This window comes from Humulus lupulus, chromosome 7 (genome assembly GCF_963169125.1).
Source record: "Humulus lupulus chromosome 7, drHumLupu1.1, whole genome shotgun sequence".
NCBI classification, from domain to species: domain Eukaryota; kingdom Viridiplantae; phylum Streptophyta; class Magnoliopsida; order Rosales; family Cannabaceae; genus Humulus; species Humulus lupulus.
The window spans coordinates 121,151,158-121,168,031 of NC_084799.1; the positions used below are offsets into that span (position 1 = coordinate 121,151,158).

The following is a 16,874-nucleotide window of genomic DNA, read 5'->3' on the forward strand; positions in this document are numbered from 1 at the left end:
TCAGTGATGTCCCAATTTGTTATGGTGGATAATAAACCTTATAATCATAAAAAAATCTCCCTGTCCAGCCTCTTCCAGTCAATCTTGCCATTCCATCAGTACTTTCTAGCAGCAGCTGCCAGACTACGAGCTGCAGAGTTGATTTCCTGCGGGATTTTAGTCACTTCCCAAAGTTGCAGACGACTACAAAGGCTTCTGAATTTCATAGCAAAGTATTCCAACATAGCAGCTCTCATCACGCCCTTTGCCTTAAGAGACTCAACAACCCAAGAACAGTCAATATTGAAAATCACTGCATCCAAGCCTAAATCAATTGTTGCACTAGCTGCCATAACCAGGGCTAAAGCTTCCACCTGCATAGGATTTGTTTGAGGCACCATGTCCACCACTTCATGAACAATGCGACCCTCGCTGTCACGACCCAACATTTCCAAAAAACTATCGCTATCACCGACAGCCACATTTGTAGAGAAACTAATCTAGCCAAGTGTGGGGTTGGACCAGCGACGATTTTGATCCAATTCTACCGAGGCATCCCATTCTTGAATAGGTCTACCAACCAACCCACAAAGTATGTCAAAAGGCACTACAGGTGCTCCATGAGCTATTGAGTTTCTTTCCCTCCAAATCACTGATACAATAGTTGCAGCTCTTTGCATGAGGTCATTGAAAGATGACGTGGGAGGTCTATTAGAATCATTTCCTAGCACTTGAAACCATTCCTTCCAAGAGGATATCCTCACCCTCTCAGCAGTAATACCCCAACAGTATAAGAACCATAGCCTAGCTGAGACTGGGCAAGACCAGAGAAAATGTAGAGTGTTTTTCTCCTCATGATTACACAAGGTGCATTTTGAATTAGCCATGTGCAAGAATCTTGCCACTTTTGCCTTACAAGGGAGAGCATCCATCAGAATCTGCCACCACATGATCTTATGCCTCTCATGGATCTTGCTCTTCCAAATTTGCATCCAAATTTTGCAAGAAGGGTCCTCTTGGGATGCAATTTGCATGGCAGATCGGATAGTGAAGGAACTAGAGGGGTTCGCATCCTAGAACCAAGAATCCTCTTTATCCTCACGCGTGATAGGGATATTAAGGATACGCCTCACCTCAGATGGTTGAAACCAAGCGTACAACTTTGTCACATCCCATTGACCTTCTGAAATGAAATCAGAAACCCAACTTACTCCGAAGGTGGCATTGAGCTTAGGAGTTGGTTTCCTATCACCCCCAAGCACCCAATTATCAAACCAAATGGTTGTTCTTTTTCCATTCTCTATTCGGCGACAGACCCCTTTACCAGTAGAGGGCGCATTTTCATTACAACTTTCCAAATGGTTGAGTCATGTTGCTTGGGTTCATAATCGAAGATACAACAACCTCGCAGATATTTTGATCTCGTCATCTCATTCCACAGAGCTTGTTTCCCCATCAGAAGCTCCCAACCTCTCCTGGCAAAGAAAGCTTGGTTCACCAAGTTAACTGACCGAAAGCCTAGCCCGCCCATAGCCTTAGAACGACACAGTCCTTCCCAGGCTACTAAATGAAGTCCCTGTTTCCTAGTTTTGTCTCCCCACCAAAAGCTCCTCGACTCTCTATCAATCTTCCTAGTTGTCATAATTGGGTTGTCGTAATTGGGATAAGCCCCGATGCTGCCACATAGGAGGTAAGAGAACCACCAACTGAGTGAACTAGTGTTGCTTTGCCCGCCTTCGAGAGCAACTTAGCCTTCTAGCCCTGGATCCTAGCTTTTACTTTGTCTAGAATAAAGTTGAAATCATTTGTAGTTGCATGCGAGTTTAGTAAAGGCACATCGAGATAGTGGCTTCCCTGCTTCACTCTTTTCATCCTCAGATGGTCAGCAATATTGATCGCCTTCGATTTGGCTACCCCTTTTGAGAAGAAGACCGAATACTTCTCATAGTTTACTTTCCCTCCCGACCAGCTACAGTAGTCAGTTACACATTTCATAAACTCGTCAGCCTCGGGAATAGTAGCTTTACCAAAGAAATTAAGTCATCTGCAAAGAAAAGATGACTAATAGTCAAGGCATTCCGAGATAACCAAATTCCTTTCAACGTTCTAGATTTTTCTAAGCGTAGAGAAAACATCTGCCACAATAATAAAGTGACTAGGCAATAGAGGGTCACCCTGACAGAGATCTCTATTTGGTTGAATCCCTTCAAATGGACTGCCATTGAGAAGTAAAGTAAAGTGTGATGAGGATACACATAACATTACCCAATTGATAACTATCTCAGAAAATCCCCAACAAGTGAGAATAGGCCTAAGGAATCCCCATCCCACTCTATCATAAGCCTTTTCCATATCTAATTTCATTAACATAATACCTTCCTTGGTTTGCTTCTTATTCATTGGATGGATGTTCTCCTAGGAAATCATGATGTTGTCATGGATAATTCTACCTTTGACAACTGATTACATGAGGATCGTTCTAAGTCTATTCGCCAAAATCTTTGAGATAATCTTGTATGCGACGTTGCAAAGAGCGATTGGGCGATAATCATTAACTGAGCACGGGTTGTCTTTTTTGGGTAGCAAGATAATATTTTCACAATTCAAGTGCTTGGGCAACACCGATCTTTGGAAGAACACCATGACCATCCCATAAACATCATTTTGGATCGTCTCTCAATGATGCCTGTAGAAAGCGCATGGCATCCCATCAGGCTTGGGGCCTTATTGGGATCAATTTGCATGAGGGCTTCCTAGCTTCATTTGGAATAATGGATAGGCTAATGTTGGTGGCTTCTGAAATCCGAGTGGGGAACAACCCACCCATATGATCTGAGAAAATTGTTGGTTGAGCTCGGAATGTTTCCTTGAATTTCCTAATGAAGCAATCGCCAATCTATTTCCTCTTATAGACCCATCTACCTTCATCCTTCAGAGCTGAGATTGCACTTCTACGGCCTCTAATCACAGTAGACATATGAAAAAACTTGGTACTCCTATCACCATATTTGAGCCAATTGTCCCTAGATTTTTGCCGCCAAAGGACTTCCTCTCTTCTCAAGGCTTCGTTGAGGACAACTCTAGGTTCCTCCTCCAATAGAGGATCGGGTACAGCAGGTGCTTCAATTTGAAGCAACTTTGTTTTAGCATTGCTAATCTAATTTTTGGCATCCTTGAATTGTTCCTTATTCCATTTCGCTAGGCCCTTCCTTGTTGCATTAATCTTAGCTCTAAAGTTTTTCATAGGCGTATCGAGCTGAACGAAACCCCACGCTTTCTTGACCACCCAATAACATCTTGGATCCCTTGCCCACATGTTCTCATACTTGAATGACTTTTGAAGTCTCTCTCTATCCCCGAAAGTATCCAAGACAATTGGATTGTGATCTGAGGATAATGACAGCAAATTCAATACCATAACAGAGGGAAATGAGATTCTTCAATCCAGAGTAGCCAAACATATGTCCAGTCTGGCTCTTTTTAGAGAACTAAGACCACCCGCCGTACTAATCTTCCTTCTCCAAGTAAAAGGGGTTCCACCAGCTCCGAGATCAACCAGGCCAATACTAGCCACCATCCTCTGCAAGTCAAACGAGTAATAAGATGTGTTGCCTACTTTTGAATGGTTAATGCATTCTTAGTCCCATAAAGTTCCATTAAGATCACCCATCAACAAAACAGGGCACCCTTCCTTGGAGATTTCCAGTTCAACTCGCTTCCAAAACTCCTACCTCCCTTGCAATGTTGGAGGTCCATACCATAATTAGTTATTGACAAATGAATAGTGTAACTAATATTTCTAGAAATTCAAAGATGCAATGTTTTTTTAAAGCATTTTATACATGAAAATTATAAATATTAGTTGTATGATTCTTTTTTTTTTTTTTTAAAAAGTATATTTTAAGTAAAATGCAAATCTTATTAACGGATAGAATCAGCCATCAAAAGAATAAAAAATTCTTAAGGTACATCATAACTTTTATACACACAACCTGAATTTAAATAAGTGAGCAGCCTTATTAACAGATCAGATCGTTTGACAAACAACATACACGAGGACTAAAAAATTGGTACCCTGTGTTTTATCAAAATACATACTTGGTACTCTTTGTTTGCAATTCGTACCAATTTGGTACCTTCCGCTGGTATGTGGTCAACCCATATTTTAAATATGACCTTATTACCCCTCTTTTTAATATATATATATATATATATTTTTGCTATTTTAAAATGATTCAAAAATATTTTCTGAAATAATAAAACATAAACAATTTTTTTAAATAAAATTAATCAATTAAATTTAGATTTTTAAATAAAAATAATATAAATTAATATTAAAATAAAAATATGTAATATAACTATTTTAATTAATTATTTAAATCCAAATATAAATTTTAAAAAAAAACTAAAATCAATATTTTAAAATTTATTAAAGTAAACTAAAACTCTAATAATTTTAGGTTTTAATTAAACTATTTTTGTTTGAATTTAGTTAAAATTTTGGCTTTTATGTTTAGGGTGTTGATTTTAATTTTTTTGGTTTAAGTTTAGCGATTACATTTAATTTTTTATTTTTGTTTATTAAAATTATTTGAAAGTTTTAATTATACATTTTTTTGGTTTCATTAATTCAAAAAATATTTTTAAAGCATTTTAAAATAACAAAAAGAAAAAGAAAATCAAACAACTCATTTAAAAGATGAGTCATATGGTCATATTTGAAATATGAGTTGACTAGATTGTACCGGAGGGTACTAAATTAGTATGAATTGTGCAAATAGAAGGTACTGAGTGATCATTATTTTAAACATAAGGTACCAAATGTGTATTTTGATAAAACACGGGGTACCAAATAAGTATTTACCCTTATGACAAGTGCTACAAATACTATGCAATATGTACAACAGTTATACCACGAACTTTATATGTATGTGTGATTTATTTTTTATGCGCGCATGAAAAAAGCAGCTATAATTATGATTCCAACACTCTAAATTATTCAAAATATTCCAAAAATTTGTGAAAAGTCTTATATAACTATAATATATACCGTCGTATAATTAAAAAATGAAATTAGAACTTATCGGTGTACAAAAAATAAAAAATATTCATGCCAATATAAACTTTTTTAGGGTTCTTACTATAAAAGTTCCCTTTATATAAATATATATATATATGAAATTTTTTTGGTAGGGACATTATTTTTTCCCCGAATAATAGAGGCTAGTTTTTGTTTTAATACATGGAGAAGTTGTATCCCAATTTTTTTTAGGTACATTTGCGGCATTAATACATATATAGTTTGTTTTGTTGCACTTAAATGCCTATATAATTTTTTTGGCGGCAAAAATGTCTACCGTTACACATTTAGTACGTTTGACTTTAATAGTTACGTGTCACTTTCTAATTACTTGAAAATTATTAAATATTTTTAAAAATCATTTAAAAAATCTAATTAGTTTAAAACTATATAAAATTAAATTCATTAAAAAATTAATAAAAAATAATTATAATAAAACAAAATATATTTTTTTCTCTTCTTCTTCTTCTTCCCATCAACCTCCTCCATTCTTCTTCTTCTTCCTGAATACCCATACCCAAATCCCCTTCGAACCTCAAACCCAGAAAGAAAAATTATTTCTTCTTCCCATCGACTTCCTCTTCTTCTTCTTCTTCTTCCCGAATACCCAAACCAAAACCCCCATCAAACCTCAAACCTAGAAAAAAAAAATTCTTCTTCCCATCGATTTCCTCTCCTTCTTCTTCTGCTGGCCGAATACCCAGACCCAAAACCCCGTCGCACTTCAAACCCAGTCGGACCCTAAACCCAGAAAAAAATTGTTCTTCTTCGCATCAAACACAAAGGCATATCATCATCGGTTCTAGAGCTTTGTGCAGTATGTTGTTGTCGGATTTGCAACTTCAACTTGATGTCGTCGTCGAGGGGCTATGAAAAACACGATGATGGGACCAAGTCTTTTGGGTTCGGGTTGACGAGATGGGTTTTCCTGGGTTTGGGGTCCAACGTGGATGGAGTTTTCATAGCCAAGGGGTTCGACGAGATGGGGTTTTTCTAGTTTTGGTTCAGGGTTTTGTTCCCGTTTTTGTGATGAACAAGAGTTTTGGAATTTGTTTGAACATGATTCAGGTCCTTTTGAACCACTTGGATTGCAACAATTAATTATTGATATGCACATCAGCTATGGGCAAGCTTGATAATCCCTCAAATCTCACTACATTCCAACTAAAAAAAAACTTTAATATTTAATGATTTAAAAAAAAATCAGATTTAATTTAAGTTGTGATATTGAGATTTTGTTTTTACTTTAATTTATTTATTTTTATATATTTAATTATTTATAGCCAATTAGAAATTTCCAAATAGTTATTATACAGGTCAAAGTCAAACTTAACTGAGATCTAACGGTAGGGACCTTTGACTGCACCAAATATGTAACGGTAGGCATTTTTACTGCCAAAAAAATTGCATAGACATTTAAGTGCAACAAAACAAACTACATAGGTATTAATGTCGCAAATTTCCTTTTTTTTTTTTATATGATGGTGCATATTACAGTTATAGCAGACTTCCCACTAGTTTTTCAAGAAATTCGGAATAATTTATAGCGCTGAAATTAGGGTTTAAAGAGTGAATTACACACATGTCTGATTTAAAAAAAAAAAAACTATAATCTGTTGGTGCCGAAAATAGAAACAACTCCATCAGACAAAAATAATGTCGCCACCATATATATATGTGTGCACTATTAATGGTTACTACCCATGGATAGTTACTTGGAAGACTTCTCAGTGGTTACTACCCATAGATGAATACTAACAATTATGATGATGTGGCAACATAGTGACTTGGTATAGCAAGTCACCAACATGTAAATATTTTTTTCTACATTAAATTCGAGTTTAGTTTTTTTTTGCCATAATTAATGTTGTTTCCAACCAATGAGATACACTAGCTATATTTAGAAATTGACATGCATTTGAAAAATGAAAAGTTTACAATATGTATAATGTATAATGCCATTATAAAGTGTGATATAAAATGAAGTGACCAGTTATGTTATAAATATCATAGGGTATTAAAGTGTCATGTATTTAATGTGTGGAAAGAGGAAAGTGAGTTTTTAATTTTATAATGGACAAAATTGGAAATCACTAATTATAAATTAGGGTTGTGGTCCCCTATATATATATATATATATGTATCTAACTATTATGTCTATCATCTCATTAACAGAAAAGAAAAGAAAGACTCTTCTCTCATAGAGATACATATTATGTAGGAAGATCTAAACACTCTGTGCAATCTCCAATAATAGCCTTAGGTTAGTGCTTCCGCTCTCATATTCATTTTCTTCCTTGATTTAGCAAATGATATATAGAAATATGATTTAAGATTTTATATTGAAACAATTTTAGGAACATGATTAGGATTTGGGATTATGTATTGAAATATTGATATTTATGCATGTTGCTTGAGTGTTTCTTAAATTCTAATAGTTACTACTCATGGATGGTTACTTTGAAGACTTCTCAATGGTTACTATCCATAGATGGATACTAACAATTATGATGATGTGGTAACATAGTGACTTGATATAACAAGTCACCAACACGTAAATATTTTTTTCTACATTAATTTCGAGTTTAGTTTTTTTTCCATAATTAATGTTGTTTCCAAACAATGAGATACACTAGCTATATTTAGAAATTGACATGCATTTGAATAATGAAAAGTTTACAATATTATATTTTCATAATAAATACATTTTTTTTCATCAGGTAACCCTTCTAAAAATTTGAAAAAATTAAAATTTATTTTTAGTAATATTAATTAACAACTATAAATATGCACCATTAATCTTAGTCCAATGATTAATATAAATTAATCATCCAGTAACCATTACCCATATATGTAAATATATTTATACTATGCATATATCGAATATGACCAATATAAAAAAACGATGAATCCCATAGTTGTATTTGTGGAAGAAAAAAACGCAGGTATAACATTAAATCTTATTTTAAAGAATCAAAATTCATTTACACTCGATTTATCATATCTTCAAATTGAAAATACAGGAGAGTGAAAAGAAAAGAAAAAAAAAAACCTTTAATTCCAAAGGCAAAGCCTAGCTATATAAATGTAACAATCAAACAAGAGAGTCCTTTGCTGATTTCTTGACCTCATGACTATCTTTTTCTTGGTGAACCATGTTCTTAATCCCTCCCAAAAGTAGTGGAGTACCATCCTTATCTTTGGTCTGAAAAAAAGAAAAAAGAAAAATCCAATTAGGATTTGGTACCCACATTGTAATAATAACTACTACTAGTGCATATATAACTATATATATATATATATATATGAAAATATAAATTTATATACCTGAGAGGGCAAAGGGAGGTCTCCTCCGGATTGTTTCTTTTTGTTCTCTTGAGTGCAAAAATAAGAGTACAATCCCATGCCAAAAATGGCGACCAATATTCCAACAATGTTTCTGTCAGTAAAAGGGTCATGCAGTAATGTATAGCCAAAGCCAAGTACAAGGCAAGTTTTGAGATGGCCCAGCACTTGGTATGTCACTGGTGATGTCTTTCCAATCACCAAAAATGTACTGAAGTTCACAGATACTGAGATTATGCACGAAAGGATGATAAACGCCTGCGTCCATGCATATGCATATATCCTTATTATATATACATATGATTAGAAAAACATAAATGCCTTAATGATTTCTCTTTAATTTATATATACATAATGTGTGCGTACCAAGACTATGGAGGTGTATTTGTGAGCAAAGACGTTCTTCTTGGTGAGGAACTGATCTACCACAGGGCCTGACACGAATAAAATAGCTGCTTGAAATGGAGCTGACTGGTATAACAGCTGCGTCGAAGACACATTCAACCTCTTTTGAATTGTGTTTGTAAGCTGATTTATTCATTTATGAGTTAAGCTTATCATGTATAATAATCAAATCAATTATATGACCATAATATTAATTAATTATATGAAGAAACAACAAAACCCATCATCGATCTACTCATATATAATTAATAAAAGTAGCAGGGGATACGATTTGGCCAACGCAGGTTGTTGCAATGGCAAGAAGAGAGATGATTGTTCCAACAAGATTGAGCTGGAGGTCGGTCACAGAGGCAATGCCAACTCCAAACACTAAAACTAAGAGAGAGAGCTTTATCTTTTGGCTGCAAATTAAAACAAGCACACATAATTAACAACTAAGCATAAATAATAAACCCCCCTTGAGTAATTAAAAAAATATTTATAATTACCTAAATTGTTTTTTGAGAAAAAGGGTTTCTAACAACACAGTGAATGGTATAATGGCAAGCTTGGTCATCTGCAAGAATATAAATTAAACCAATAAATTATATTCTTAAAAAAAATGAATAGTAATAAATTATTATGTTTGGAAAATAAAAAAATGCACATTTAACTGATCAATATGAGTGGAAGTGGCCTCAATTAAATGATAATTTTGTTTATTTTACTTGTCCTTCTGTATGAATCTTACAACAATTGATTAGGGACAGAAAATTCTAAAAAAGTACTAGGTAAGTCTTTGTGAGGTATATTTGGTAATATGGGATATTGGTTACAAATTTAATATAATATTTAGTAATATTAGTGAGATATATTTATATAAATATAAAATGAAATAAATTAAGCAAAAAAAAAATATATATATATATATATATATATATATATATATAACCTGGTAGAAGCCAATGGAGTTGAATCCCAAGCTCAAGTTGAGAAGACCAATAGAAACACCATTTAGAATGCCAAAAAGCATAACAGTTTTCATGTCAATGGACTTATTCTCAAACAGCTTGAATCGCTGAGCCGCATGTAGCGTGCAGTATGTCACCATCAGATGCCAACTAGTCAGTGTTGTAGCTAAACATATAACCATACAACAAGGGTAATTTCGTCATTTCCAATCCCCAATAGTTTTCAATATAAATTTATATATATATAAATATATATATATATATAAAATTAAATTACCAAATGGGAAGCCAAGATTGCTCATCAAAGCTTTGTTGCAAATGACAATAGAAACAGAAGAAGCCACCGAAAGGAAAAGGGCTCCAATAACGCCCAACTGGAAGCTTGACATCTCCCCCATCTTAATTATTCCTTTTTCATCAATGACAAATAAAATTTGTAAATGTTCATCGATCTTTTCATTAAAAAAGAAGAATAAAAAAAAAAAATACAGTCGTGTAACTATAACATATAATATGGTTTCATATCTTTCACAAATATGTTTGATAAGGAAAAAAACAATAACATTTCGAACATTAGGACTTGAAAATGCAGAATAACTACTCATTCACAACACACACGTTGATATTTGTAACAATGCATTAATTTATAATTACAAGTACGTACCGATAAATGTAGAAGGGATCTTATAATAATAACTCCGGGAGATTCACCGGCCCGATTCCGGCAAGCTCCCCTGAACGGTGGGCCGTCGAGAAAGGGATCGAGGAGAGATAGAGAGTTAGTTAATTAAGCTTTGAGAGATCCAAGAGAGAAGGCTTGCTGGCTTGTATGAGAATTGTGTACCATTTTATTTTTGAAGGTTTTTGCGGTTGGTACCTAACACCAACGGCCGTTACATTTAATAAAAGAGGATATTAATTCTTTCTTTGTTTTTGGCTACTTAACACTAACACGTGTGGCTCACTTTCGAGAAGAGACTTAACGGCTAACGTAAGCTTAGCAAAAGCAAGCCATACAGTTAATTTCAAATGACCGTTAAGGATGCTACGAATTTGGTTTCGAATGACCAAAACACCCTTATGGTCATTTCATTGTGACTTTATTTTGGTGCTGTGCTGGGGATTCCTCATTCATTTTTCTAGTTAAAACATAAAATTTTAAATTTTCATTTTACACCCTCTTAAATTTTTAATGAGTTCAAAATTATTCATCAAGAAAAAATCTTGAAAAGATTTCTTCGGGGACTCATCTATATTATTATTTATTAGTTTTCTCGGAAAAAAAAATTAATTACATATTATTATTTTTCAGATTCATATTTATTTATTCACTAGGTAGAAGCAACGTGCAATACACATTTACTTAGTTTTAAAGTTGTAAACATTGTCTATAATTTTAATAAAAATTGGTTCACTTTTTTTTTTATTTTAAAAAAAATATATATAATAGAATAAATTATAATTTTATAATATATATAAATATTTATATCAATAATCTCTACATATATGATATTTAAATACAACATTGACATAAATATATATTTACATGACTACATGACATATATATAAAATACAATAATATTTAAAAATAAATTAATAATAGAAATAAAATAGAATAGAAAAAGTCATAGTGTAGATAATAGTATATATGCGTCAACTATTTTTAGTTTCTAATGTATCTCCCAATGACCTTTGGTGAATTTGATGAAGAAAAAAAGCTTCAATCACTTGATAAAAAACAAACTATCACACAAATTTATAAGACAAAAAAAAATATTTATGCTTTTATTATTTTTTAAAAAGTATGATTTAATTATTTAAATTATCATAAAATATCTTAAAATTATCCTACTTTAATTAATTAATTTATTTATTTTTGTTTAAGTTTAAGTTTGTTCTAGATTTTGAATTTGACAATGACAAAAAAAGATTATATATTATATGTTTAATATAATATTAAGTTTACGTTTAATTAAATTTTATTTAAGTTAAAAATGTATGGTTTTATTATTTTTAAATAATTATCATTGTAAAATATCTCAAAATTATCCTATTTTAATTTATTTAATTATTTGTTTATTTAATTTTATTTAAGTTTAAGTCATATTTACAATCTACCGTTAAATATAAAAATATTATGTTAAATATAAGAATATTTCATTAAAGTTAATAAAAAAGAAATAAAATACTGTTAAAACAAAAAAATTTCTTTATCTACACACTTTTTATATAGAAGAGATATCTATATTTTGTTTAATTTTTAATTTTTTTAATGATAACTTAATTTTTCGATGCCTACAGTTTATTTGGTGTGTTAAGAAATAATTTTTTTAGTTTAAAATTATATGAAGATATTTATGAGAAGTTACAAAAATTATATTTGTAAATAATTAATTAAATATAAAAGGGTGAGGAGAGAGAAAATAAAATGAATATTCTAATAAAAGCAATCTTTTATTTTTCTCATGTTTGGTGAAGTCTAAGCAAAATCACATTTCCAATCAATTACAATGTCACATTCTAATTCATTTGGGTCAATAATCAACGATAAAAGTCAAGACAATGAAAATGAGAGGAATTAGAAGACGAATAAACAACCTAGCCCCCAAAAAATAATAATAATGGTGAAAGAAAAAAAAACAAATTAATTTAGTTACAGGTAGACCAAAAAGAAATTAGAGCTCAAATAGATTAGTAAAAAAATAAAAGTATTTAGTGAAAATAGAAATTAATTGAGTTTAATCTAAACTAATAATTATAATGGCTTAATTTTATGTCATTGTTGAAAGATCTCGTATTTAAATAAGAGTTTATACTTTTTTGGACCATATATTATGTTTCATTACTTATTTGGAATTGTATTTTAGCAAATTATTTTTTGGATCCTGTATTTTGTAAAATAGATTAAGTAGTTTCCTAAATTCGATTTTAGTCAAAATTTTTTTTTGAACTAAAATAAAAAATAATTAATAAAATTAACAATTCAAAACAAAAGTACAATTAGTAGGACTAATAACTGTATTGTCATATTCGATTTTTTCTTCATCAAAATTGAGTTTAGGGTCTATTTGAACAATTTTATAAAATACAAAATCTAAAAAATAATTTATCAAAATAAATGTCAAAAACAATTAAGGATACAAAACACAATATACAAAAAATATATATATATATATAAACTTTTTAAATAATTGTGATTATAAATCTTCTCAATGCACCCGGTTATTTTCGATAATTTAGGAGGTGTAAAAGGGTGTTTTAGTCCAAATATATCCTCCAAGTAGAAGAGGCTAATGATTTTAAGTTATATTTATTTTATTTGTAATAATGTGATTTTTTTTCTAGCCAGTATCTCTCATGCCTATATGTTTGAATATTATTATAAGAGGTGAATATAAATATATTATCATAAATAAGTCTTATGAGGCAAGGCAGGAAGGTGAGATGAGGGTTTTCTTTCTTCAATACGAGCGAGAGGTAGAGAGATATCTGCCAAACCAAGCAAAACAAGTTTGCCACCCTCAAACTCAATTAGAGTTTGGTAATGAAGAAAACTTCAATCTCACTCCAACAGTTTCTCTTCTTCTTTCTTTTTTTTTTTTTTTTTGTTATTCTTATTATTATAAGAAAAAAAATAGTCATTTTGAGGCATAGCTGATTTTCTTGGTCTAACTTAATCATAGGTAGTAGCTGGTGAAAGTGGGACATCATATGTCTTAGGATGCACACATTTTTTTTTTGGTGGACACAAATCGGTTAAAAGAATCAATATAATACCAAAAAAATAAATAAACTTGTGAAAAGTTTTTCACTTATGAAAAATGGACAAAAGTGTCCCCAAATAGAATAGATACTTCTGAGAAAGAAAGAAGATACATTTTTTTCTGAAAGGGAAAAAGAGATACGTTATTTGGCTAGTTAAACTTAAGGATATATACCATATCAGACAAAAATAAATAAATAAATAAATAAATAAAGTTTATAAAATTGTGGGTGTTAACATAAGATATTTGAAATATTTGTAGAAAATATATGATTATGAAAACTGCTCCCAAGTTTTGGAATATCCAAAGTTAAAACATGATATAAGTTTCAGAGATAGGAGTACTACATTTGGAATGAGAAAACAAAAGTAAAAAAAAAAAAAACGACATTGGTCCACTTACAAGTTCGTATTTATTTGTATTTGGATCTCTGTGTTTGGTCTTATTATTGATTACAATTATCTCATTTCATTTGTAATGGATTCGTGCCATTGACAATTGTTTTTTTTTCAATAAATAATAAATTGTTAGGTAATAAACCTCTGTGGATGTTGAAGTGATAATTCCTTCAAATGATAGAATCATAATTTCTTCCTAATAGGCAAGGAATAAAATTTCCACACTTTAATCAATCTCTTTAAACATAATCTCTCTCACTTTCTCTTACAAAAACACCAAAAAAAGTTAATTGCCAATTAAGTGTTTTATTGAAATATTTCAAACAAACAATGAAGTTTTTTTTTCTTTTTTGAAGGAAAACAAACATTAATCATTGAAAGTTTGCGGGATTTACTGTTTCATGAGAGTAATATTACTATTCAATTTTATTACATTTCACGTCAATAATCTAATTTTATGAGAGTAATATTTCATTAACTAAAAAAAAGTACGAAAGTGGGGTCTATTCAATGAAATTCTCAAAAGGCAAGGTGGTTTGTGCGTTGGGTAGTGAGAGAGGCGATGATGTTCAATTTTTTTTCTCCTATATGAGATGTTGGAAATTCTAACTACAACAGTATCGGTTGTTTGTAGTCTTAGACGTATCGATCTTCGAGAGCTTGCAGGATTTACTGTTTCATTGAAAATCAGTTGGTCCTGATTTTTATTGGGGAAAAAGGTGAATGTTGTCTTTTGTCCAAGTTACAGTTTTTTTTTTTACTATTCCATTGGTAGTTTGTCGTTTCTATTGCCTTGTTCTCTAGTTGGTTGGGGATGTTTTTTTTGGGGGGGTAGTTGTTGGGTTCAGGCTTACTCTGATTTGAGCGTTTTGTGAGAGTTCTCCTTCCTTGGTCTTTTTGAGTTCCTTTGAGAGTGTTTCGTTAAGGGGTGTCCAAGCTTGAGTGTGTGGCCCTCGGCTCAAGATCTGGGGGAAGGGTCATTACTATGGACCTTGACTTACCCGATGATGGCAGACATGAAGAAAACTTAGCAAATGAAGTAGTCATGGATCAACCTGAAAATACCAACCATGAAGAAGGAACTAATGATAAGGAGGAGGAGGCAATGAATAACATTAATGAAGGGGAACCAAAGGAATTTAATGAGGAGCAGAGAAGAAAACTAGAAATGATGAGAAGACAATTTATTGAGAATCTATCCCTTGAGCTCGAAGCAAACATTGAAGCCAACGAAGACGTAGTCAAGTTAAGGGTCCTAGCCAAGGTGTTTGGGATGCGTGGATTGAAAAAATCCCGGGCTAAGTAGATACTGAATAACATATGGAATCTAAAGGGGAATGGGAGAGTAAAAACAATGCAGGGGAACCTTTGGGGTATTTTCTTCGATTTGGAAGAGGATTGCCAATTGGTCTTGAGAAGAAGACCAAGGATAGTGAGCAACCAACTCCTGAACATCAGAGAATGGCCAGAAGATGGAGACTGGCAGAACGTAGACATGGACAAGGTAGTCTTCTGGGTTCAAGCCCATGGACTATCAACACCTTATTTGAATTGGGAAAATGCTCCAACAATTGCTAACAAAATAGGAGATTATCTGGATACAGATCGAGCTTCAAGATTAGAGGCCTTTAGACGTGGTTATCTGAAGATTAAGGTGAATATTGTTGTCTCTCACCACCTTCCTGCATGGTTTTTCTTGAAGATTGCAATAGGGAGGAAAGAATGGATTCAGTTCAAGCACAACAAATTGCCAATGGTGTGTTACAACTGTGGAAGGATAGCCCATGATTTCAAGAACTGTATGCAACCTAAAGCTTTTGTTTATTCTCTTATTGGTAAGGTTGTACCCATGAATGGGCCTTGGATAAAGTCAGAGGTGCCTATGTAAGATTTCTTCGACCCAAAGCTCTTAGTCCACTAGAAACTGCATGAAAAGTTGCCGAGAAATTCAAATGAAGTCGAACAGTCCCTAGAAAACACAAACTCTGGTGAGGAAGATGGCAGGGATGATGCTGGGATTGGAAGAACTCATGGCCAATGTGGTGCCTACTATTAACCAAATTCTGGAAATACCCCATGTGAAACTATGTAAGTCACGTACACCTCATGACTTTCCTAAGGTCAATAGGTTACCTTGGCCTAGTGATATTCAAATGGAGCTTTTTGTGAAGAAATTAATGGGCCCAGCCGAAATTGATAAGTATGAAGCCCGAGGTACTATTTTCCATGACCCTCTAGATATCTCACAAAGGATTCACAATGCAGAAGGCCCATGAAAAAGAAAGGCTCATTTATGTCTTACTTTAATCTTGGGTCCTGGCCAACACGAGGAGGAACTAAAAAAGCTTAATGAGATAGCATTGCCTCAGTTTAATACAGAGAAAGGAAATTCTCCCTTTAAAGAAGGAAGAGGAGATCCTGGAAACAACTCCAAGTCGAGAGGGAATAAGGCCAGGAAAGGGACAAGCTCCAAAACGAATAAAGAAACACAGGGAAAGGTCAGATTCAATGAACTCATCCCTTTTGATTTACAACAGAAGGAACAAGGCAATGAAGATATTACAAAAAAATGTATTGAAGTGGAAGTTACAATGGATCCAAATTTTCAATTGGGCGAGGAGGCAACCCTTATCAAGCCCCCTCCGTCAAAATGAAAATCCTAGCATGGAATTGTTGGGGGTTAGTAAAAGCCTCGGCAATCCAAGCGTTATATGCTTGGACAAGGAGAGTGAAGCGGGACTGTGTGTTTTTTTATGGAAACTAAGGTAAAGGAAGAGGATATGTCAAAGGTTGGGTTTCGATAGGGGATTTTTCCTGGATGCAGTGGGGACTACAGGAGGATTTTGTGTGTTGTGGAATGAAGAAGCAAGAATGAATGTGATAGAAGTGACTGGTGTGGTTTTTAAGTTTATGGTTTGGAACGATAAGGTCAATGTTTATTGGACCTTGTTTG

General features: G+C 32.7%; 3 protein-coding genes across 3 annotated transcripts; 1 reads left to right on the forward strand and 2 right to left on the reverse strand.

Moving 5' to 3' along the window:
- Positions 1 to 479: 479 nt before the first annotated feature.
- LOC133792130 (uncharacterized) lies at positions 480 to 1,013 on the reverse strand. Its single transcript, XM_062230050.1, has one exon. The coding sequence runs from the start codon at positions 1,011 to 1,013 to the stop codon at positions 480 to 482; it is 534 nt and encodes a 177-aa protein (XP_062086034.1).
- A 6,987-nt stretch (positions 1,014 to 8,000) lies between these two features.
- LOC133788592 (UDP-xylose transporter 1) lies at positions 8,001 to 10,595 on the reverse strand. Its single transcript, XM_062226120.1, has 8 exons — positions 10,424 to 10,595; positions 10,037 to 10,168; positions 9,741 to 9,925; positions 9,298 to 9,365; positions 9,078 to 9,210; positions 8,771 to 8,932; positions 8,387 to 8,662; positions 8,001 to 8,264 (listed from the first exon to the last, which is right to left on the reverse strand). The coding sequence occupies exons 2-8, from the start codon at positions 10,155 to 10,157 to the stop codon at positions 8,154 to 8,156; spliced, it is 1,056 nt and encodes a 351-aa protein (XP_062082104.1). The 5' UTR covers positions 10,158 to 10,168; positions 10,424 to 10,595; the 3' UTR covers positions 8,001 to 8,153.
- A 4,680-nt stretch (positions 10,596 to 15,275) lies between these two features.
- Positions 15,276 to 15,809, forward strand: LOC133792131 (uncharacterized). The gene has a single exon (XM_062230051.1). It carries the CDS (start codon positions 15,276 to 15,278, stop codon positions 15,807 to 15,809), a length of 534 nt encoding a protein of 177 aa, XP_062086035.1.
- Positions 15,810 to 16,874: the final 1,065 nt, after the last annotated feature.

Coding starts and splice junctions, on each gene's coding strand:
- LOC133792131 (XM_062230051.1), top strand. CDS start 15,276: ATGCAGGGGAACCTTTGGGGTATTTTCTTCGATTTGGAAGAGGATTGC.
- LOC133788592 (XM_062226120.1), bottom strand. CDS start 10,157: ATGGGGGAGATGTCAAGCTTCCAGTTGGGCGTTATTGGAGCCCTTTTC. Junction 9,366..9,740: donor ACTCCATTGGCTTCTACCAG/GTTATATATATA, acceptor ATATTCTTGCAG/ATGACCAAGCTTGCCATTAT. Junction 9,211..9,297: donor TTTCTCAAAAAACAATTTAG/GTAATTATAAAT, acceptor TTTAATTTGCAG/CCAAAAGATAAAGCTCTCTC.
- LOC133792130 (XM_062230050.1), bottom strand. CDS start 1,013: ATGCAAATTGCATCCCAAGAGGACCCTTCTTGCAAAATTTGGATGCAA.